Genomic DNA, 23289 nt, shown 5'->3' with positions numbered 1-23289 from the left:
GTATCAGTTCGCAAGATTAATCTTTCATAATACAGCCCAGCAGGATATTTTATTAATGTAGATTCTGAGGAATCTAATCAAGCCTCATTTTTTTTAAGAGCTGCTACAAGGAGGGGTGCCTAGCTGGCTCCATTAGTGGAGTGACTCTTGATTTCAGGGTTGCGACTTTGACCCCCAGGTTGTGTGCAGAGATTACTTAAAAAAAAAAAAAAAGTTGGGGCACCTGGGTGGCTCAGTCCCTTAAGTGTCTGACTTTGGCTCATGTCATGATCTTGTGGGGTTCAGGTTATAATCTGGCAGTTTGTGACTTCAAGTCCTACATCGGGCCCTGTGCTGACAGCTCAGAGCCTGGAGTTTGCTTCACATTCTGTGTCTCCCTCTCCTTTGCCCCTCTCCTGCTCACACTCTGTCTCTCTCATTCAAAAATAAACAAACATTAAAAAAAAATTTTTTTTAATTAAAAAAAGGGGGGAGGGAGCAGGGCAGAGGCCAACCAGTCAAAGAAGACTCTGTTATGAAAGGTGGTTTTTAGTTCACTTGAAATATGCCATGAGTAATAAACATTTATTGCAAGAGATAACTCAATCCAACTTTCTCTCTTTTCAACAGGGTTGAAAACTTTCAGCTTGTGGATATCAGAGAGGTAACAGAAGCAGACAGGAGTATAAGACAAAAATGGCAACCCACATTCAACTCCCTCATGGTAATCAGAGTCCCCCTCTCATCTAAAGTGGGCCCAGTGCTACCTGAGCATTGCTGCCAGGACTTCCAATGGTTTTTAAACTGGAAAGGAATTTTCACATAAAATAACCACATTATTTGGAAATGGCAATGCTTGTTTTTATTTTATTTTTTTGAGAGAGAGAGAAAGTGCAAGCAGGGGAGGGGGTGGGGGGGGGAGAAACTTAAGCAGGTTTCCATGCTCAGTGTAGAGCCTGAGGCAGGGGTCAATCCCATGACCAAGGAATCCTAACCTGAGCTGAAATCAAGAGTCGCATGCCCAATCGACTGAGCCAGCCAGGTGCCCCTTTATTTAATTTTAAGATTTTATTAAATGCAATCTTTTTATTACTTGCAAAATTTTTATCATGCAATCTCTGCATCCAACACGGGGCTCAAACTCATAACCCTGAGATCAAGACCTGCACAATCTTCCATCTGAACCTGCCCAACATTCTGGAAATGGTGATGTTTAATTTGAATTTAAAAATACAATGAAGCCTGGGGTGCCTGGATGGCTCAGTCAGTTAAGCTTCTGACTCTGGATTTCGGCTCAGGTCGTGATCTCACACACAGTTCCTGGGTTTGAGCCTTTGCATCGGGCTCCATGCTCTCAGCTTGGGGTGCTCTCTCTCTCAAAATAAATAGATAAACTTAAAAAAAGAGAGAAAGAGAAAATACAATGAAGCCCAACATGGTGAAGAGTCAAATAAAAGAGAAGAATAGGCCACATTCTGTGTGCAGGCGGCAGGTTTCCCATCTCTACTCTCAGGTAATGCACCAGGAATCAGTTAGTAGGGATGGCAGTTAATTTAAAAAGCATAAATTTCATCAACATCTAACACCCAGAAGTCATAGTATAAACTAAAATTAATCATATTATGTCAATTAAAAAAATTTTATTACAAAAATTTATGTTGAAGACCTAAAGATTTAAGATTAAGATTAACAATTACTCAAAGCAATCTACTAATTCAGTGCAATCCCCATCAAAATCCCAAGTGTTTTCTGCATAAATTTCTTTAGAAATCTTAAAAATTCATATGGAAATATGCTCTTGAAAAAGAACAAAGTTCAAAGACTTACACTTCCTGACTTCAAAACTTACCACAAAGCTACCTATGGTGATCAAAACAATGTGGTACTGGCATAAAGACAGATATATAGAATAGAGACCTCAAAAATAAACTCTCGCATATATATATATATATATCAAATGATTTTTGACAAGGGTGCCAAGACTATTCAATAGGGAAAGAACAGGTTTTTCAACAAATATTGCTGGGACAATTGGACAGTCACCTGCAAAAGAATGAAGTTGGCCACTTACCTTAAACCACAAACAAACATTAACTCAAAATGGATCAAAGACTTAAACACAAGAGCTAAAAAGATAAAACTTTTAAAAGAAAACAGAAGGGCAAATCTTCACATTTTATTTGGCAACGATTCCTTAGATAATGACACCAAAAGATATACACACAAAATAGCTAAATTGGACTTTATCAAAATTAAAAACTTCTGCACATAGGGCACTCAAGACAATGAAGACAACCCAAAGAATGGGAGAAAATATCTGCAAGTCACCTATCTGGTAAGAGATGAGTATTTAGAATATATAAAGATCTCCTACATCTCAACAACAAAAACCCAATTCAAAAATGGGCAAAAGACATGAATAGACATTTCTCCAAAAAAGGTATATACGTGGCCAACATGAAAAGATGCTCTACATCACTAATCATTAGGGAAATCAAATGAAAACTACAATGAGATACTGTTTCACACCCATTAGGATGGCTCTTATCAAAAAATAATAGAAACAACTGTTGGGGAGGATGTGGAGAAATTAGAACCCTTGTGTGCTGATGGTGGGAATGTAAAATGGTACAGCCACTATGCAGAACAGTTTGGCAGTTCCCAAAAAGTTACATGAAGAATTACCATATGGGGGCGCCTGGGTGGCTCAGTCAGGAAGTGTTGGAATCTTGATTTTGAGTCAGGATCTCATAGATGTAAGGTCAAAACCTGCATCCGGTTCTGTGCTGACGGGCAGAGCCTGCTTGGGATTCTCTCTCTCTGCCCCTCCCCTGCTCATGTGCTCTCTCTCAAAATAAACTTTAGATAAATAAATAAACAAATAAGAATGACATTCTGATACATTTACTTTGAAAACATTGTAATGTTTTATTAGAACATTTGTAAGAACAGACAAATTCATAAGAGAGGTTTCCAGGAGCTTGGGGTGGGGGAGAGACAGGGAGTTTATGTGTAATGGGTACAGAGTCTCTGTTTGAATGATGAAAAGCTCTGGAAACAGTGCTGGTGGTTTCAGAATACTCTGAATGTACTTAATGCTGCTGAACTATAAACTTCAAATTGACCATTTTAACCATTTTTATGTTACACATATTTCACCAAAAAAAATTATCAGATTTCATTTGTGCAATTTAGAGAAAATTTTATATCTTTAGGCTGACATATGTAAAATATCTGGAAGTAAACCCAAGAAATATGTTTTTTTTAAATATATATATATATATATATATATATATATATATATACACACACACTCTATTAAAATAATCTATTTTAAAATACTGGAAACATGTTGACTATCATTTCTCCAACAACATAAAGATTTCTTTCATCTGTCATCTTAGTAACTACATGCTGCCTTTAGCTGTGGTGTTCTCTGTACTGTTACAGTGCCCTGCACATAGCAATTTAATAAATATGGACTAATAATGACAACTATGAAGTTAATTAACCAATTACCATGAAAAGTCTTCAACTTAAGAACAAGTTATATCCAAAGCTTCTTTTAAATGTTAATTTGAGATACAGCTAAAGTGGTGTAAAAAAAAAAAAAAAGAGCAATATCTATTGCATATTGTTTAGAGAAAAATTAGAAACATAAATATCCAATTATAAAGGAATGAATTAAATACATCACAGAATAGAGATATCCTTGCTTTGTATCTAATATATTCTCTCTTTTTTTTTTTTTAATGTTTATTTATTTATTTTTGAGAGACAGAGCGCAAGCAGGGGAGGGGTAGAGAGAGAGGAAACAGAGAATCCAAAGCAGGCTCCATCCGGGCTCTGAACTGTCAATGCAGAGCCCGACACTGGGCTCAAACCCATGAACTGGGAGATCATGACCTGAGCCAAAGCCAGATGCTTAACCAACTGAGCCACCCAGGCACCCCAATGGGCAAGTTCAAAGACATGCATGTTATTTTGCAGTTCTGCTAAGGGAACTATTTATACAAATGTCAATTACTCCCAGTGTTTCAGGGAAAAAAATACCCTTGGAAACTTAACTCCAGCATCTAAAAAACATTCCCTCATAGGAAGGCTTCTCTGGCTCAGTCAGTAGAGCATGTGACTCCCAATCTCAGGGTCATGAGTTCAAGTGCCATGTTGGGCCTGGAGCCTACTTAAAATAAAAAAGGAGTAATAATAAAATAAATAAAAACATTCCTTCTCTTTTCCTACATAATTGTAGGAACACTGAGTATTCACCTAAGTTCACAGACTCTCCAGAAAGCACCAAGTACCAACACATCAATACAATTAAACACTTTGTTTCCCATTTCCTCATTCTTATAAAATAAGGGCAAAATGCAATCAAATATTCAAATTACAATTCCAATACTGCTGCAAATACCCAACCTCTGGCTGGTAAACAGCCTTTTTCTGGGGTAACTGGAAACGTCTGTGCATCAACTTAAGTACTCCATATTCAGGGTATGGAAAGGCAACTGAGGGGGCAAATGTTACACATTTTAAAAAGCAGGGAGGGTCACTCCCGGATCGCTCCCCCCTGGGTTTCACCTGCCTGCAAGCACACGATGGCCAGGCCCCTGTCCACCACGCTGCTCTTGCCGGGCTCTCCGGCCGTGGCCCGGAGCCCCAGGACCAGCAGTAGACACACCAAGTCTCCAATAATGGGTGCCCGGTGGGGCTCTTCACCCTCAGGGAGGACGAGGCCAGCAACGACAGGTGCCACGGCTGCACACTGCCCGTGCTGCTCACCCGCAAGCAGGTTGTGGCTGGGATGAGCTACTTCTTGGACAGGAGACTGGGCCAAACCAGATTACCAAGTCCCAACCTGGACAGCTACACATGATGAGGAGAACACTCTGCTCTTGCAGGTATACACTGGCCCCTGGCTGGGCAAGACCTCCAGGGTGAATTATCAGACACAAACAAATGATATTTACCACGTTCAGAAACACAGACGACAAAACTTGAGAATTGCAACATGATCGAGAAACAATTTCTAAAAAATTTTAACTACAAAACTGAAACTACAATAACTGAAATTAAGAACTCAATGGATGAACTTCGCAGATCAGATATAGCTGAAAAAAATGTTAGTAGACAGAAAGATGGGCCAGAAGAAAATTTATCAAATGAGGCACAGCGAGAGACACACGATACAGTGACAACATCTAGGATGTTTGTTTTTGGAGTCCCATAGGAGAGGAGAGAATTACGCAGAAGCAACATTTAAATATTTAGAAAGAAAATGGCTGGGAATTTTCTAAAACTGATGAAAGGCATCAAATCACGGATTCAAGAAGCTCTGCAAGGAGAATACATTTAAAAAAAAAAACAAAAAAAAAAAGAAACCTATACCTAAGTATGTAATAGCAAAATTGCTGAAAACCAGATTCAAAGGGAAAAGCTTAAAGGCAGACAGAGACTTAGGGACATATTACCTTCAAAAAAGGGTAATTATGCTGACAGCAAATTCCAGTAAGTTGTTGATAACATTCAACATCAGGATACTGGTAACATAAAATATCAGGAATGGAGTAAGAGCTTTAAGATGATGAGAAAAATTCTATTCCCAATGAAACTCTCTTTCAAGAAAGACAGTGAAAAAGATATTCAGTGAAAGAATATGTCACCAGCCAACCTATCCTTAAGAAAATTCTAAAATGTTTTGGAAGACAAAAAATTATCCCAGAAAAGTCAGAAATGAAAGAGGCATAATAAATATCAAAGAAAGGGGTGTCTGCGTGGCTCCGTGGCTCAGTTGGTTAAGCGTTTGTGGCTCAGGCCATGATCTCATGGTTTGTGAGATCTGTCAGCGCAGAACCCACTTCGGATCCTTGGTCTCCCTCTCTTTCTGCCCCTCCCCAGCACGCATACATGCACTCTCTCAAAAATAAACATTTTAAAAAATGAAAATAATGAAGAGAATAAATATGTGCATCTAAATTAGAGCCTCTCAATCTTACCACAAACTTTAATTACCTGAGGAGTTTTTAGAAAATATTAATGCATGACCCCCTCTGTCAAGAGATCCTGATGTAATTTGGCAGAATTGGAGCCAGGCACCACTGTGCCTCCAGAGTCAATAACTACTGACCTAAATTTATTTGGCTATATAGAACACGGTTTGTATAACCTCTTCTCGGGTTTAAAATCAAATTAACATAGGGGCGCCTGGGTAGCTCAGTCAGTTAAGTGTCTGACTTCAGCTCAGGGCACGATCTCGCGGTTTGTGAGTTCGAGCCCTACATCGGGCTCTGTGCTGACAGCATGGAGCCTGAAGCCTGCTTTGGATTCTGTGTCTCCCTCTCTCTCTGCCCTTACCCCACTCATGGTCGGTCTGTCTGTCTGTCTCTCTCTCTCTCAAATATAAATAAACATTAAAATAAAATTAAAAATAAAATAAATTAACATACATAACAACAATGGCAAAAAAGACAAGAAAGGGTTAAATGGAGTTGCAGTATTCTAAGGTCCTTCTATAGTCCAGGAAGAGGATAAAAGTACCAATTAATGTAAGGCACTAATATGTGAAAGATGAAATTTCTAAAGTAATCACTAAAGCAATAATAAACGACTGCATGTTCCAAAGTAATAAGAGGGAGAAGTAAAACAGTAACAAATTCCAAAGAAGTAAGGAAAAAAAAGAAACACCGAACCGGCAGAACAAAAAGCACCCAATAAGAAGGTAGATGAGAACCCAAGCATTTCAGCAGCCCCATTAAATGTATATGTACTAAATATTCCAGTAAAAGGCAAGTACCAGGTTAACAGATAATAACAACAACAACCATAACACATCTAAAACACATAAAAATATTAGACAAAGTATTAGTACAGGTAAAAAACATTACTGGAGATAAAAAGGCAAACCATAACTATGAGAGACTCTTTAGGAAGGGATAAGAATCCTAAACCTGTATGCACCTAAGAACAGCCTCAAAATAATCAGAGCAAAAATTGTCAAAACTATGAGGAGAAAAAAATATTATTCAAAATCACAGTTGGAGATTTTTAACATACTTTTCTCACTAACGGGAGAAAAAAGATTACAAAAATCATTAAGGATAAAAATCTGGACAACATGGAAACAACATGATCAGCACATACAATAAAACACCAGAAGTAACAAGTGAAGAATAGTCTCTTCACGCACACAATGAAAATTTTACCATAAACCAATCATAAAACAAATCTCAACAAATTTCAAAGGACTGAAATCATACAGACTGGTTCTCTGACCACAGTACAGTTAAGCTAGAAATAAATAACAAAAGACAACCAGAAAAATCCCCATATATTTAGAAATTAACAAATGTACTTCTAAATAGAAAAAAATTGAATTACAAAGGAAAACAAATTTTTTTACTGAATGATAATGAAAATATTATTATCAAAACTTATATGCTGTTTAAGGGTACAAACTTGCAACTAGTAGATCAATAAGTTTTAGATGTAACACAACACACAACATAGTGATTACCATCAACAATACTATATTATAGGGGTGCCTGGGTGGCTCAAGTCAGTTAAGTATGTGACTCTTGGCTTAGGTCATGATCTCACAATTCATGAGATCGAGCCCCACATTGGATTCTCTCTCTCCGCTCTCTTCCCCTCCCCCACTCTCTCTCTCTCAAAATAAGTAAACTTAAAAAAAAAATACCGTATTATAAACTTCAATGTTGCTAACAGACTAGATCTTAATTGTTCTCACTACAAAAAAGACATTACGTGAATTATATATAATATGGTGGTATTAGCTAACATGATAGTGGTAATCATACTGCAATACATAAACTAACACACTGCACACCTCAAACTTATACGTTATAAGTCAATTACACCTCAACTTTTAAAAATGTATTAAATAGGGACACCTCACAGTTCATAAGATCAAGCTCTGGGTTGACAGCATGGAGCCTGATTGGGATTCTCTCTCTCCCTTTCTCTCTGCCCCTCCCCTGCTCACTCATGCGCTCTCTCCCTCTCTCTCAAATTAAATAAACTTTAAACATACACACACACACACACACACGTGTGTGTGTGTGTGTGTGTGTGTGTATAATAGAAAACTAAAACTAAAACAAACCCTTGTGAGGTGCAGCTAAAGCCCCTTCCAGAGGAAAATTTATAGCTTTAAATTAATAGAAAAGCAGAAAGCCTGGAAAAAAATTTTAAGTAGTCACATCAAATTGTTAGAAAAAGAATAAATTAAATCCCTGGAAGTAAAAAAAAAAAAAGAAAATAATGAGCAGAAATAAATCAAATGGAGGCTGGCCAGTCAATACAGCATGCAACTCTTGATCTCAGGGTTGTGTGTTCAAGCCCCGCATTGGGTATAGCGATTACTTAAAAGTAAAATCTTAGGAAGGAGGGAAGGGAAGGGAAGGGAGAAAGAAAGAAAAGCAAAATAAACATACAACAGAGAGGATCAACAAAAATCTACCAAAGTAGATTATTTAAAAAGACTTATTAACACCTGGCAAGACTGACTTAAAAAAAAAAAAAAAAAAAAAAAGACAAAAATAACCAAAGTCAGGAATGAAAAAAGGGGACATCACTGCAGATTCTATTCATATTACAAAGACTATTAAGAATATATTATAAACAACTTCAATCAAATAATATCAATTTAAAGGTCCAATGTTAATAGATTACCGGAGAAGCATAACCAAACTCACACAAGGTATGACTAACCCTACAATTAGTAAATAAATTGGATCCATAATTGGAAATGTTACCACAAAGAAAAGTCCAGATGGCTTCACTGGTAAATTTTTTCCAAACGCTTAAAGAAAAAATAATGTCAATCTTAAGTAAAATACTCCAGAGAATAGAAAAAGAGGAAATAGCCTCTCTAAGTCATGTTGAAACCATAAAACTTTGACACTGAAATCTGATAAATACATTACAAAAGAGAAAAATTACAGGTCCAACACACTTTTGAGCACAAAGGCAAAAATCCTGAACAAAACTTTACCAACCAAATCCAGAAAATAAGTTTGGCTCATTTCAGGAATGCAAAAGTTGCTTACATATTTTAAAAAGTCAATTAATATACTTCATACTATCAAAACTAAAGAGAAAAATCACAAGACCATCTTACTAACTGAAAAAAAAAAGTGAAAAACATTCAATGTTCATTCATCACAGCAATCTTTAGCAAATTTAGAATGAAAGAGCTCTTCCTTAATCTAATAATGGGCATGGTATCTACAAAGAAACCTACAAGTATTATATAAATGGTGAAATAGTTTCCCTCTTGAGATCAAGAGTTGGGACAGAGATAGCAGTTATTACCACTTCTCTTAAGCATTTTACTAGAGTCTTAGCCAGTGCAATAAAGCAAGAAAAAAGAAAGACAAGCTATGGGGCACCTGGGTGGCCTCAGCCAGTCAAGCGTCTGACTTCAGCTCAGGTCATGATCTCACGGCTTGTGAGTTCAAGCTCCTCGTCAGGCTCTGTGATGACAGCTCAGAGCCTGGAGCCTGCTTCAGATTCTGTGTGTGTGTGTGTGTGTGTGTGTGTGTGTGTGTGTGTGTGTGTGTGTCTGCCCCTCCCCACTCATGCTCTGTCTCTCAAAAATAAACAAACATTAAAAAAAAATTTTTTAAAGAAAAGCTGTACGAATAGGAAGGAAAGAAATAAAACTGTCATAATTCACAGAATATATTCAGAAATTTTCAAAATCACAAATTATTAGAATTAGTACACTAGTTTAGCAAGTCTCCTGGATACATGGTCAATTTGGAAGTATCAACTGCATTTCCACGATGCAGGACAACAAAAAGGACAAAAAAAATTACAACAGCATTAAACATAATCAAATACCTATGAATAAATCCAACACAAGATGGTACAACATTTCTATGCAGAAACCTATACAAAAGACTGAGAGTAATGAGAGAAGACCTAAATAAAGGCATATGCCATGTTTCTAGATTGTAAGATTATTTATAAAAGTCAATTTTCCCCAATTAACCACAGACTCCATGCAATCCCAATCAAAATTCTACCCAGTGTTTGATTTTGATGAAATGTATATGGAAAGAAAAGAACTGTGAAATAGTCAAAACACTAGTAAAGACAACCAAGGTAAAAGGGCATGCTCTGGTAGATATAAGTATAGGTATCGAGAGACACAGGCTTGGTGCAAGGATACACATGGACATCAGTGATTAAGGGAGTCGAGAAACAGACTCACCCACACAGAGATATTAATTAGCAATGAAAGCACCATGGCAGAACAGAAGGGAAAGGATGACCTTGACAATAAATGGTGCAAGCTGGATAGCCATATGGTATGGGCCACATACCCATATGGGAAAGATAAAAATAAAAAGACCCATACTTCTTATTACACAAAAAAATCAGTCCCCGGTAAATTGTAGCTCTAAATATGCCAGGCAAAATAAAAAGCTCCTAATCTAGGAGAATAACTTTGCCCTCACGGTACAAAAAGACCTCTCAAATAGTACACAAAAAGCACCTATAATCATAATAATAAACAGATAAAGTATACATCAAAATTAAGAACTTCTCCCAAAGACATCATTAAGACAAATAAAAATGTAAGCCACAGAGAACAGCAGTATCCCAACAACCTCAAACTGGAAACATCCCAAATGTCTATCAGCAGAACTATACAGCTACACTCAACAATACAAATGACAAAAACATGGTTGGTAAGGGGCACCTTGATGGCTCAGTCGGTTGAGTGTCTGAATCCTGACCTCAGGGTTGTGAGTTCAAGCCCTGTGTTGGGCTCTGCACTAGGCGTGAAGCAAAAGCAAAAACAAAACAAAACACCACATGGTTAGTGAAAGAAGGGTGCCTGGCTGGCTCAGTCAGAAGAGCATGTGGCTCTTGATCTCGGGGTTGTCAATCTGAGCCCTTGTATTGCGTGCAGAGATTACTCAAAACAAAACAAAACATGGCTTCTGAAAGAGCCCAGGTACTTAAGAATACATACAGAAGGAAGGGCTCCATTTATATAAATCTAGAAAACAGGATAAACTACAGTGCTTTAGGATAAAGCTTGGATGGTAAATCTATAAAGAGTAAGTAATGACCCTAAAGGTCAGGATAATAATACCTGGGGTGGTAAAGGGGGTTGGGGTGGGAATGTTCTATTTTTTGACCTTGGCAGTGGTTACACAAGTACGTGTTTTATGAAAACACACACTGAACTATAAATTTTTAAAAGCTCAAAAATACTCAGGGGCTTTTGACGGAGGGAGGGTTGCAATGGTGCCACGCATGCTTGGCACCTTTGAGTACGGGGTTAGCTTTACTTTCCATCCACGTATCTCAGCTTTTAAATCATAGTATGTTCAAACAATGAATACTTCCACACTGATAACAAACATTTATTACAACTCTAAGAGGCTGAGCAAACTCCTGTGGAATCCAGAAAGAAAGGGGTGTCTGTCAACATGAAAACATGAAGGGGAATGCTAAATTCCCAACTCAAGATAAAACTTACTTCTGGAAAGGTAGGTTAATGGGATTAGAAAACGTTCAAAGGAGGCCTTTCTATTGCAATGTTTTCTTTCTGTATCGATAATGTTTTAGTACTGGGGGGGGAAAAAGGCTAAAGCAAATATGGGAAGTGTTAACATTTGACAAAACTGGGTGGTATCTTGTATTTTTGCTGTACTATGTTGGAAATAGTCCTAATTAAAGGGAGTAAAACAAAAGAATATCCTACACTCTTCTCAGCCTGTTTCTCCACATAAAAACTCTGCTTCAGTATTTGCAACTCATCTGTTTAGCCTTCCAGAGACAAACTACAAAATATTCTAAAATACTTAACGTTCTTCACCACCACCACTAACCCACATTTTCTTCTTCTCCAGGCTCAATAGCTCCCTTACAGTTCATCCCCGTTCCAGGTCTTCACCACTCTAGCCGTTCCGTCCTAGATGGCAACATCCCTCAAAATGAAGTGCCAAGATCCTAATCAACGCACTGTGTGAGGTTCCTCCAATTTCTCCAATTTGCCAGCAAATGTTTAATTCACAGATCATTTAGATAAGAATAAATTCGTTCTTTTTCCCTCCAGCCAGCCCAGCTATTATATAAGCTCCCAAATGGAGCATGCCCTTGTAGCAGGCATCAGGTTATCTACCCAACATCCACAGCCCTCTCTTCCAACAGAACCCAGCTGGCAGCACCATTCCCGCCAGTTTGAGAACTGGTTTGGCCAGAAGCATCTGATGTAATTCTGTCCGGTAAGACTTGCGGATACTGTGCTGGTGGGCTTTGAGAAAGACTTCTTCACCCTAAGGGGAGATACACAAGAAGAGACAGCCTCTTCCTCCCCTGGACCTTATACCAGAGCACGTCCTCTGGAACTACAACACCCAATCTGCAACCACAAGAGGCATTCGGCTGAGAAAGGGCCAGTGGACAGGTTGGGCTGAGCCGCTCAAGTAACCAATCTCACAGGTGCCCCGCTTCAAATGCTGATTAACTTTTCTCTGGACCAGTCTTATTCCAGTCATTGTGGTTATAGTGTCACCCTCTTCTTATGGTTTGTCTATCCAGTAGGCTAGTGACGGTAAATCTGGTGAGGATAGTCTTTTCTCTTCCAAATAATCCCATACCCTGATTTTGAGAAGATCCCCTGCCTCCACAGGCGGTCTTTTAAATTTCCTTTCCTTAAATTTTACAGAACACAAAGATGAAACAAGCTTACTATTTAAAGAGAGAGGGAGGGAACTGGCACATTATGTTAAAAGGCATTAGAAGTGTTTAAAAATCCATGGAAAATGTGAAAAGGCAAAGTCCCCTGTAATTACATCCTTCAAAGATAACCACTATTATACTTCGGTATATATTGATTCATGATATATTGGAACTTCTGGGAAATCAGGGGTTTTTTTAATGCTTATTTTTGAGACAGACAGAAAGCGAGTGGGGGAGGGGCAGAGAGTGCCAGGAGACAGAATCTGAAGCAGGCTCTAGGCTCTGAGCTGTCAGCCAGAGCCCGATGAGGGGCTCAAACTCACAAGCAGTGAGATCATGACCTGAGCCGAAGTAGGAACGCTTAACTGACTGAGCCACCCAGGCGCCCCTAAATTAGTTTCTCTTAAAGCAAATATTTAGGTAGTGGAGAAAAGAGAAGAAGAAATCTGCAACAACACGAGAAATATGAAACACCATGACACAGAGAAAAGAAAAGTGCAACAGATTTAGAAGACGATGGATAGATTGATACCATGGCCCTGCTGCATGGCCTTAAACCTTCGGCCTCTACCGACTCCCTTTTTAGGTGCGGATAACAATACCTACACTTCAGCAGACTGTTTGGAGACAGCAGATAAGGTACCCAAATGAGTTCTGTTAGGGTTTTTTTATTTCCTGGAGTTTTGTTTTTCTCTGCTTGCACTCAAGAATCACCTGGGGAGCATTTAAAACTGAGAATCCCAGATGCACTCAATGAGAACCTCTGAGGATGGGGCCTACAAATCACATGCATGTGCACCTTGTAGAGTAAAAAAGCGCTATGTGTATTTGTTTTTACTATGTGGCATTTAGCATCTAACACAGAACCTCACAACAGTGATTCAATAAACACTAGCAGGAGACATAATAAACGAAAAGTCTTATTTTAAAAGCATATTTTAGTTATGTTTCAAGAAATTTCATTTAAAAAAACCTTCAAGATGATTATGTAAGAAAAATTCTCTTAGCAAAAGTAATGAATTGTAGTTGATACAAAGGATGGGAATCCATTTCTATTTGAATGGGCCTACATGGTTCACTTTCCATCTTAGGCCATAGATCAAGGTACACGACACTAAATTTAATTAAGCATCAAGGTAATCTATTTTATCTCACTAAAACACAACTCATGAAAACTGAATTATAGACGATTTCAAATTCTCCCCCTAATGGCCCCCTCCAAAGAAGCTACGATTACTGGACAAAGATTTATCCCTACCTTTTGTCACACAGAAAACTTGATTTTCTTTCAGTAGTTTGTTTTAGGACAATTCAAAATAGTAAGTGTTAGGTACCAGCTCCAATATGCACTATAAACCAGTTTTATAAGATATATGTACTTGATATATCTGCAAAAATACATATCCCCAAAATGTTTACAGTGACGTTTTCCTGGATAATATGAGATTATTTTTTCAGCTTTTTATTTATCTCTAGTTTTTTAGTTTTTACAATGAATGTGCACAACCTATATAACCTTTCTTCTGTTATTTTAAAAAGAAAATGCAGAATAGGGTGCCTGGCTGGCTCAGTCAGTAGAGCATACTACTCTTGATCTCAGGGTTATACATATGAGCCCCACATGTTCGGTGTACAGATTACTTAAAAATAAAATCTCTAAAAAAAAAAAAAGTGCATAAGCCCAAGATTTCATTAAGGGTGAACAACATAATTCAAGAATCTTGAACAGTGTTTAAGTTTTGGTCTTCCAAAGTCAAAGCAACATCAGAGAAGTTAAAAATCTGCTTTTTATATTTGGAAAACATTAATAGCCCTTCACATGTTACTGCCAAGACTTTTAAAGCTCTTTAGCTTTAAAAATAACTATGCTTTCGAATGCTATAAAAAACATTATTGGATCAACTGACAAACTGGAAAACAGGAGACTTGATCAAAGTATTTTATCAATGTTAAATTTCCTTAAATTGATAACTGTACTAAGGTATGTTTTAAGAGTTACATGTTACGACAATGTCCTTGGTTCTTAGGAAATATACAATGAAGGGGTTAAGGGGCACGACTATGCAACTCACAAACTGTTCAGCAAAAAATGCATAATAATAGAATGAAAGATAAAGCAAATGCTGAATAGGGAAAGCATTAACAACTGGTGAATCTGGATATGAGAGCCATTTCTACAATTTTCGCTATTTTTGTAAGCTTAAATTATCTCCAAATAACATTTTTAATTGAAAAAAGTAACCAAAAAGTAACATTTAAAATTGTCCTAAAAAACAAGATCATGCTGGACCGACTGCAAGCAAGACATTAAATTAGCACCCTCCAGAAGAAATATAAGCTCTATGGGTTGTATTTTCAGGTGGTCACATTAAAATTAAAAGAAACAGGTGAAACTAATTTTAACATATTTTACTTAGCCAATGATTAAAGTATCATTTCAATGTAATCAATATAAAAATTATTAGTGAGATATTTTACAATTTTTTTCACATTAAGTCTTCAAAATCTGGTGTGCATTTTAGAGTACATCTCAATTCAGATGCTAAATTTTCATAGGAAATTCCTGATGCGTTTAGATTTCATTAAGTATACAGGTGAAAAAGTAGACCCACATAACCAAGTTGTTTGAAATACAGTTAAAAGTTTTCCAATCACTGAACTTTCAGCTTTAAATGCCCACTTAAGTTAATTAAAATTAAATAAAGTGGAAAACTCATTTCTTAATCATACTAGCCACACTGCATGCTCAGGAGCCACATGTGGCTACACTGTAAAAGAGCCCAGATTTAGATGATGAAACCAATACCCTCTATGAAAGGAGGACCTGATTGCTAAGCCTTAGTTTATCATATTCACCAAAAGATTTTTAGCAGTTTTCATAAAAGACTGATAATCTTGCCGGAAGCCTTAACATCTCCCCAAGTCACAATCAGACATCCCCTAAACCACCACTCGGAAATACCAACACAAAGCCTTCTTTATCTTCTAAATCAATTGTCATACCTTGTATTTGAGCTTCCTGAAAACTGCCTATCAAATAAATGCCCCTCTTTTAAATGTTAGCAGAATGAACCAGAGTTCTGGCTCTCAGAAGCGTCCATGTCCATTGTTAAAGAGTGCAGAGTTTCAGCATAAATACGGTCTGAGAATCCCAAATGGGAGGGAGCATGCACACCACAGAACATATCCTGGATTTAAAACCAATGACCTGAGTACCGAGGTGGGTTTTTCTTTTTAAACAGGTGTAAGAGATTAATTCCGTCAACAGCAAGCAACCCTAACGATTTGCCAATCAATAATTCTGCGCCAAGCAACTTGATCAGGGATTTGGCTAGAATCCCTTTGGCTAATCTCAATAAAGACCTTCCCAAAGACATCCTGATTTAGGCCATTCTCATCTAAATCAAGGTTTAGCAGTCCTTTGCCTGAAAGCAAATAAATGAAATGAAATGAAATGAAATTTTATATATATATATATATATATGAATAACATTTTGCCTGCTTGACAAAAGGAAAAACGATCTGGAAGATAATTTAGTGTGGGCAAAACATAGTTTCAAAGATGGAAATTAGCATAAAACAGCATTTAAAAACCATTTTAGGGAAATGTCTAATTAATACCTTGTATCTAGCCAGACTTTTCAATTGAACAATGTTGTGGGTAACAACTGAATTTAATCCACGACAACTAATTCTGACACTGCTAGTTTTTCTTTCTCTGCAGGCATCCATACAGGTGTTAATATTCTGCTTAAACTTAAAAGAAGATGTTCTTTAAAACCAATGACTCCTTTATGATGAATCTACGAGTGCCTAAAATTACCCATTCCCCTGGCAAGTGAGGTAAAAGAGGGTGACACCCTGACCTAAAAGTTCTATGTTCCACGCAAAATTCTTTTTTTCCTCTTCCTCTGCCATCCACTGATCTACCTCTCCCAACATCGGGATCACAGATACAAATCTTACCACTGTGTGGAAACTAAAATAATCCTCATCTGAAAGCACGGATGTAGAAACATTAACTATTCCTACTTAAAACATAACTTCCTTCCCCCACCTTCCTCCAAAGAATCATAAAGCGTTAAGCAGGATGAACACAAATATTTTAAGCCGTTCCATGGGAGGGGTGTTCTTGATTAGATTTACTTGACCCTGGAAATGTTTAAACATTCTGTAGAAGACCACATTCTAACTTGAGGGTTTTGCTAGAAACTTCGCAGTCAATGCCTATGTAATCCAATCCAGTCTCACTTCTCTCTGAAATTAGCTAAATACGCAGAAATCTATTGTAATTTTAAAAACAGTGAAGAGGGAAAAGACATAAACTACACCCGAAGCACATTCCAATCCGACAGTTCAAGCACTATATCCAGAAGGCAAGTAAAAATAAAGTCCCCTGTCTCCCTCAGGAACAGAAAGGTTTTCACGAACGGCAAGGGCCAGACCACGCTGTTCGAACCCTCACCGACCCCAGCAACCCTGCCCGTTCCCGCGGCCTGAACTCCAGCGAATCACCCCAGAACCCAGGCTACTTAACCACCTCGCCGCACAAAGATGTTGAGGGGGTCGTCAGATGCAGAACAGCTACTTAAATTCTGACGCCAAAAAAAGTAGGATTAAACAAGTTTCTGCACCGTCTTCATCGGTACCTTTCCTCCTCGCTGGAACCCACTGAAAAGGGGACCAGCGCAAACACCAAAGAGGGATTTCCCGTTGTTTACTAGACTTAGACAAACAGCTGTATTTAACGATTCCTCCCAAAGGCCTGATGCCAGAGCGGTGGATCTTTTGAGAGGAAGGCACACAGGAAGCCGAAGGCACACCCGCTGCTTGGTGCAGGAGCATTCTCCCGGTGCAGCCAAAGCGGCGCTCGCCCCAGCACCTCGACACTTTCCAAGGGCCAGCCCAGGAAGCCTGCATCCCCACAGGCAAAGCCCACGCTGCCAACAAAGGCTGCATCTCCTGCTTCCAGGGGGGATGCCCCACCATCGGACGCGGGGAGCGCGCTGCCCGCCGCAGCCCGGGAGCTGGGGTCTGTGCAGAGCCGCCCCCGGAGGGAGCCGCGCCGCACCGAGGTCCGGAGCGGAGGACCGCCGGCCGCGGCCTCGGGGCGCAGAGGCTCGCGGAATCCCGGGGGAGAACAGGTTGAGCGTCTGAGCCGCGCAGGGTCCCCAGAGGATGTGGCGGCGCCGCGGGCGGTATGGGGGCTGGGGCGGCCGAGGCGGCCCGCCGCCCCCCGCAGCCCCGATGCCTTTCATTTGGCCTCTGCGGCGGCGGAGGCAGCTCGACCTCCAGCGCTAAGCACTGCGCCAAGCAGGAGCGGGCGGGGGAGGCGCCGCCAGACCCGCCGCAGCGCCGGACCACCCCCACTCCCCGCTCTCCACGCCGCGCCCCCAGCCCGGCCAGGACCCTGCGGCCCGCCGGCCCGCTGGCAGGCCGCGCTCCCACGGCGGCCGAAGGAGACGGCGCTCGGGCGCTCGCCCGGTCCCCACCTCGATGTAGCCAGCCAGTGCCGCGGCAGGCGCCGTGAGCCCGAGCAGCAGCAGGACCAGGAGCTTGCCGGTGGCCGTGGCGACCGCGGTCCCGGTGGCCGCCATCCCTCGCCGGGTCGCTCTAAGCGCTCGACTAATGCAGCTCACACACAAGAACTTAGGAGCTTTCCCCACCGCGACCCAGAAGCATCTGAAGCCCGTTCGCCGCCGCCCCGGGGGTTTTACACCAACCGGAACTGACTTCACAAAACCACGCCCTCCTTCTCCGACGCCCAATGCTGCCCCGTAGAGCCGCCCCAAGGCACCGCCCCCTGTTCGGCCCAGACCCAATCAGGGAACAAAAGATCCCGCACCTCCCTCCCGCCCCAGCCGCGAGCCCCGGCAGGCCCCGCCTCCTGCCTGTGACGGCCCCGCCTCCGCTTGGGACCCTAGCTGCGGCCGCGTAGCTAGGGGGTGTGCGCGGGGTGCGTTGGAGGCCGCGGCTCCGCTGCGGGTGGGGGATTGCTCTGGCCTCCTGCACCGAGAAAGGTTATCTGGCCGCGCAGCGCTTGTGCGACCGCCTGCAACCTCCTGATTCGGGGCACGCCCCGCTCCCCTAGCCTCGCGGGGTATTTTTCAGATTCCTTTGGGTACCGCCCTCTTTGAGGTTCTGAAAAACGTTTTATTAAAAACAGAATTTTTAAAAATTTTTGTTAAACACCAGAATTGTTCCGCGCCCAGGCAGGTTTACTGAAGGCCCTCCCCCCGACGCTGGGGACGGCCTAAAACCAGGGAGCTTCCCCCCTCTGCCTACCCCTGCGCTAGGCGTGCCGGTCTCCAGCGAGCTGCTTGCCCAGTGCAGGGTTTGCCCTTTCCCCGTGACTATGCTGGGCGGTGTTTCCACGCTTTTGACCTCCGTTCCTCAGGCCTCATCCTTAATCCTCATTCCCAGCGGCCGCTCGAGCCAGGGATACCTGCCTCCCACTGGAAACCAGTGGTGCAAAGACTACGTTGACCTTAAAGCCCAGGTCCCCGTGTGTGTTTTAGGAAAAGATCGTTTTTTTCTTCCTTCTTCAGTTTAAGATCACTGCCAAGAAACCAGCTTCTCTGCTTTCTTGTTCCACTGCATTTCCACTTCAACTGGGAAAACGTTCTCCTGCCCCATTTCACCACTGGCACGGTCGCGCCGCAGCGAGTGCTCTGCTGGCTTTTTTTCAATAGCCGTGTGATTTATACACCACCCTTTGTAGAGTCTTTGCTAGTCGCTGTAGAATCAACCTAATAAATAGAGAACAAGGTCTCTTCCCTAGGAAACAGACGGTAAAAAAAAACAAAAAACAAAAAACAAAAAACAAAAAAACAGTGTCCACAGAGTGAACAGAAGGTTCATGAGAAGAACTCTGGATTTTCCAGCCTTATTGCGTGATGTGCCTAGTTCTTGGTGGTTAAACAAGCTCTGCCCTATTTCCCAAACACAACTCACTCCTTTCCATAATAGAGCCCTTTCCATGCCTATAATGTCTTCTCTCCAATCCCTACCTTTTGAAAATATTTTCATTCTTCCTCTGTCCCCTGGATGTAATGTCATCCCCTTCGAATGCTGTTTCCCATTATGGCACTTGCTCCCTTGGTTATTTCTATACTTCTGTTATTGCCACTGATAAGACTTGGGGTATGGGCCTCTCACAGTGGAGACCTCAGCACATTTTCATGCAGCCACACTGAAACCAATTATGCTGGGTTCTGGTCTTAGTTCTGGAACAGCTGCTATGACTGATTTGTGTCCTTCCCCAAGTTCATGCATGTTGAAGCCCTAACCCCCAGTGTGATGCTATTAGGAGGTGGGGACTTTGGGAGTTATATAGGGTTAGATGTGGTCATGAAGGTGGGGCCCTCATGATGGGATTAGTGCCCTTATAAGAAGAGATGGGAGAGCTACCCATGTGAGGACACAGTAGTAGGCCAGGAGAGAGAGCCCTTCTCAGGGAACCAAATCAGCAGGCACCATGATCTTGGACTTAACAGCCTCAAAAAAAAAAAAAAAAAAAAAATCTGTTGTTTAAGACACACAGTGTCTCCCTTTTCTTCTCAGTCATGAGTGAATGTTATAAACCTGACTCACTCACCAATTTGTGTGATTCGGTGGAAAGAGAATGTACAGAAGTGAAAAGCAGGAAGAGACTTAACTCTACAGAGTAACAGGAGCTTGAACATGTTACCAAATGCAAGTGTCTGTGAAAGTATGTAGGGAAACAGTATCAAGTGACTGTGTAAGTTCCAAAACTGTTGGGGAGGCAAAGGTGGGCCGTTTAGTCCTTTTGGGGCCTGTTTCCTTGCCCACAAAATCAGGGACTTGAACTCAGGGATCTTTAGATTTCTGTGAACTTGAGTGTTGAGAGAAAAGCAAGTGAAATTACCTGAGTTCAGAGCAGTGGCTTGATATTCATGCACTTGGGAATGTATATTCAAGGCTGGGCTCTAATACCATGGGATGGGACAAGGAAATATAGAAAAATGATTTAGGGGGTTTTCAATCCAAAATTAGCCAGGTCCTGGAAGAAGTTTATTTGCCTTTTCAGGTCACTGAAATATCATTAATAAGAGTTTATTGCCCCATTCATCAATATTCTTGACTTTAAAATGTTACCCTCTTTTTATTAAATGACACTTGAAAGGAGAATAACTAATCTTGCAATTCCCAAACAATAATTTTTCATCCTACATCTGCCCATGTCAGTGACCAAGTCCTTTGAAGAGTTTTATATTTTCCTTTTATTACCCTTAGTGCACAAAAGTAAAAGGCCCTAAAATCACCTCCTATCTTGTCTCTCTTCCTAAGTGTCAGGCTTTCTCCTGAAAGAGGGATCTTCCATGTACACTTAAGATATGTGCATTTCATTTTCGGGGGGAAAAAGTAAAGTATATGTCCCTAAGTGTATAGACCCACATTCATTTGACACTTATTCATCCAACTCCTGCTCAGGGGGAGGGAAGCCAGGCTAGAATACATGGTCTCAAGCAAGATGCTTTCCAAATCATCTAAGAAGATTTATAAAAAGGCAAACTCCTAAACTCCTTCTTCAGAAATTCTGAATTAGTAAGGCAAAGTGGCATAAGGGAATCAGTCCTTTTTCTTTTCTTTTTTTTCTTGAAGCTCTCCAGGAAATTCTAATCCACTAATACCTTTGAGAGCTCAACTCTTGAATGTGTTCGGGACTAGTAAAAAAGAAAACAAAAATTATAGCAGCTCATTTAAAATTACCAGTGTTGGGGCATCTGCGGGGCTCAGATGGTTGATTTTCTGACTTTTGATTTCGGCTCAGGTAATGATCACAGGGTTGTGGGAGCGAGTTGTGTTCCACACTGAACATGGAGACTGGTTAAGATTCTCTCTCTCTTTCCCTCTGCCCCTCCACCCCTCTCCCCTGCTTGCTCTCTCAATCTCTCTCTCTAAAATTAAATAAATAAATAAACAAAAATAAAATTGCTAGTGTTGGGGTGGCTGGCTGGCTCAGTTGGTAGAGTGTGTGACTCTTGATCTCGGGGCTATGTGTTCATGCCCCACATTGGGTGTATAGATTATACAGAAATAAAGTCTTTAAAATAAATAAAAAATAAAATTACAGTGTTTTAGTTTTCCAAATAAAACATTACATTAAGATATAACTGTGTATTATCTATAAACACTAATTCAAAAAGATATATGTACCCCTATGTTTATTGCAGCGTTATTTACAATAGGCAAAATATGGAAGCAACCCAAGTGTCTATCAATAGATAAATGGATAAAGATATGGTATATGTGTGTATGTACACACACACACAATGGATTAATCAGTCACAAAAAATAATGAAATCTTTCCAGTTGCAACAACATGGATGGATCTAGAAGATATTATGCTAAGTGAAACAAGTCACAGAAAGAAAAATACTTTGACTTCACGCATATGTGGGATTGAAGAAACAAAAGAAACCAAGAAAAAAGAGACAAAACAAACAAACAAACAGTCAAACAGACTCTTAAGTTTAGAGAACATATTGGTGGTTATCAGAGAGGAAATGGGTAGGGAGATGGGTCAAATAGGTAAAGGGGGTTAAGAGCACACTTACCATGATGAGCACTGAGTAATGTATAGAATTGTTAAATCACTATATTGTACACCTGAATCTAATATAACACTGTGTGTTAATTATACTGGAATTAAAAAAAAAAAACAAATTAAAAAAAAAACAGATATGGGCACCTGGCTGCTCAGTTGGATGACTTTTGATCTCAGGGTTGTGAGTTCAAGCCACACATTGGGTATAGAGATGACTTAAAAAAATAAAACCTTAAAAAAAATAATAAAAATTTTTGAAAAATTAAAAAAACAGATACAATTGTGTATTATCAACACTGTTTCCTTAAGAAAATAACATTTAGGGGTGCCTGGGTGGCTCAATCCATTAAGTGTCAGACTCTTGATGTCAACTCAGGTTATGATCTCACGGTCATAAGTTCAAGTCCCAAATCGGGCTCAGCCTGGAGCATGGCACCTGCTTTGGATTCTGTCTCTCTCCCTCCCTCTCTCCCCCTCTCCCACTCATGATCTCTCTCTCTCTCTCTCTCTCTCTCTCTCTCTCTCAGTCTCTCAAAATAAATAAGCTTTTTTAAAAAAGAACATTTAACATCAGAAAAATAAGAATGGTCATGATTTTAAAATTTTAAACTTAGATACAATGTAACATTTGACAACTCCCTACATTGCCTTTGTTTTTATCATTACAAATCAGAACGGTGAACATTTTATAATGGAACAGTCCTTCCCTTCCCTTCCCTAACATAGGTTGGGACATTACAGTATTGGAAGTAAATATGAACCAGTAATGTGCCTTGTCCTTGGCCTGTAACGGGTACCCTTTAAATATGCCACACCCAGAATACATCCCCTCCCCACCCCATCCATGACTGACTCAGTATTTAAGACTTGGCTCAAATATCATCTGCTTGTGGAAGTTTTCTGCTCTTTCCCTTCTTCTCCAAGGCTGTTTGTGCACCTCCTTTGTGCTCCCCAGAACATTCTAGACGCACCTCTGACACACTGCTTGTAAACCAAATATTAACCATTTGCTTTCT

The 23289-nt window shown here is 40.3% G+C and overlaps 1 protein-coding gene across 4 annotated transcripts in view; it reads right to left on the bottom strand.

The window, feature by feature from the left end:
* Positions 1-18392, bottom strand: part of APLP2 (amyloid beta precursor like protein 2) — an 87538-nt gene extending 69146 nt beyond the window's left edge. For all 4 annotated transcript variants that reach the window (XM_040483542.1, XM_040483543.1, XM_040483544.1 and 1 more), the window contains exon 1: positions 18195-18392. In XM_040483542.1, coding sequence (XP_040339476.1) covers positions 18195-18299 — 105 coding nt within the window. In that variant the 5' untranslated portion in view covers positions 18300-18392. The remainder of the gene's footprint in view (positions 1-18194) is intronic.
* Positions 18393-23289: the final 4897 nt, after the last annotated feature.

This window comes from Herpailurus yagouaroundi, unplaced genomic scaffold, assembly GCF_014898765.1.
Source record: "Herpailurus yagouaroundi ecotype Mexico unplaced genomic scaffold, PumYag 161, whole genome shotgun sequence".
Taxonomy (NCBI): domain Eukaryota; kingdom Metazoa; phylum Chordata; class Mammalia; order Carnivora; family Felidae; genus Herpailurus; species Herpailurus yagouaroundi.
The sequence above is the reverse complement of the archived record's forward strand: the minus strand, read 5'-3'. Positions and strand labels throughout refer to the sequence as shown.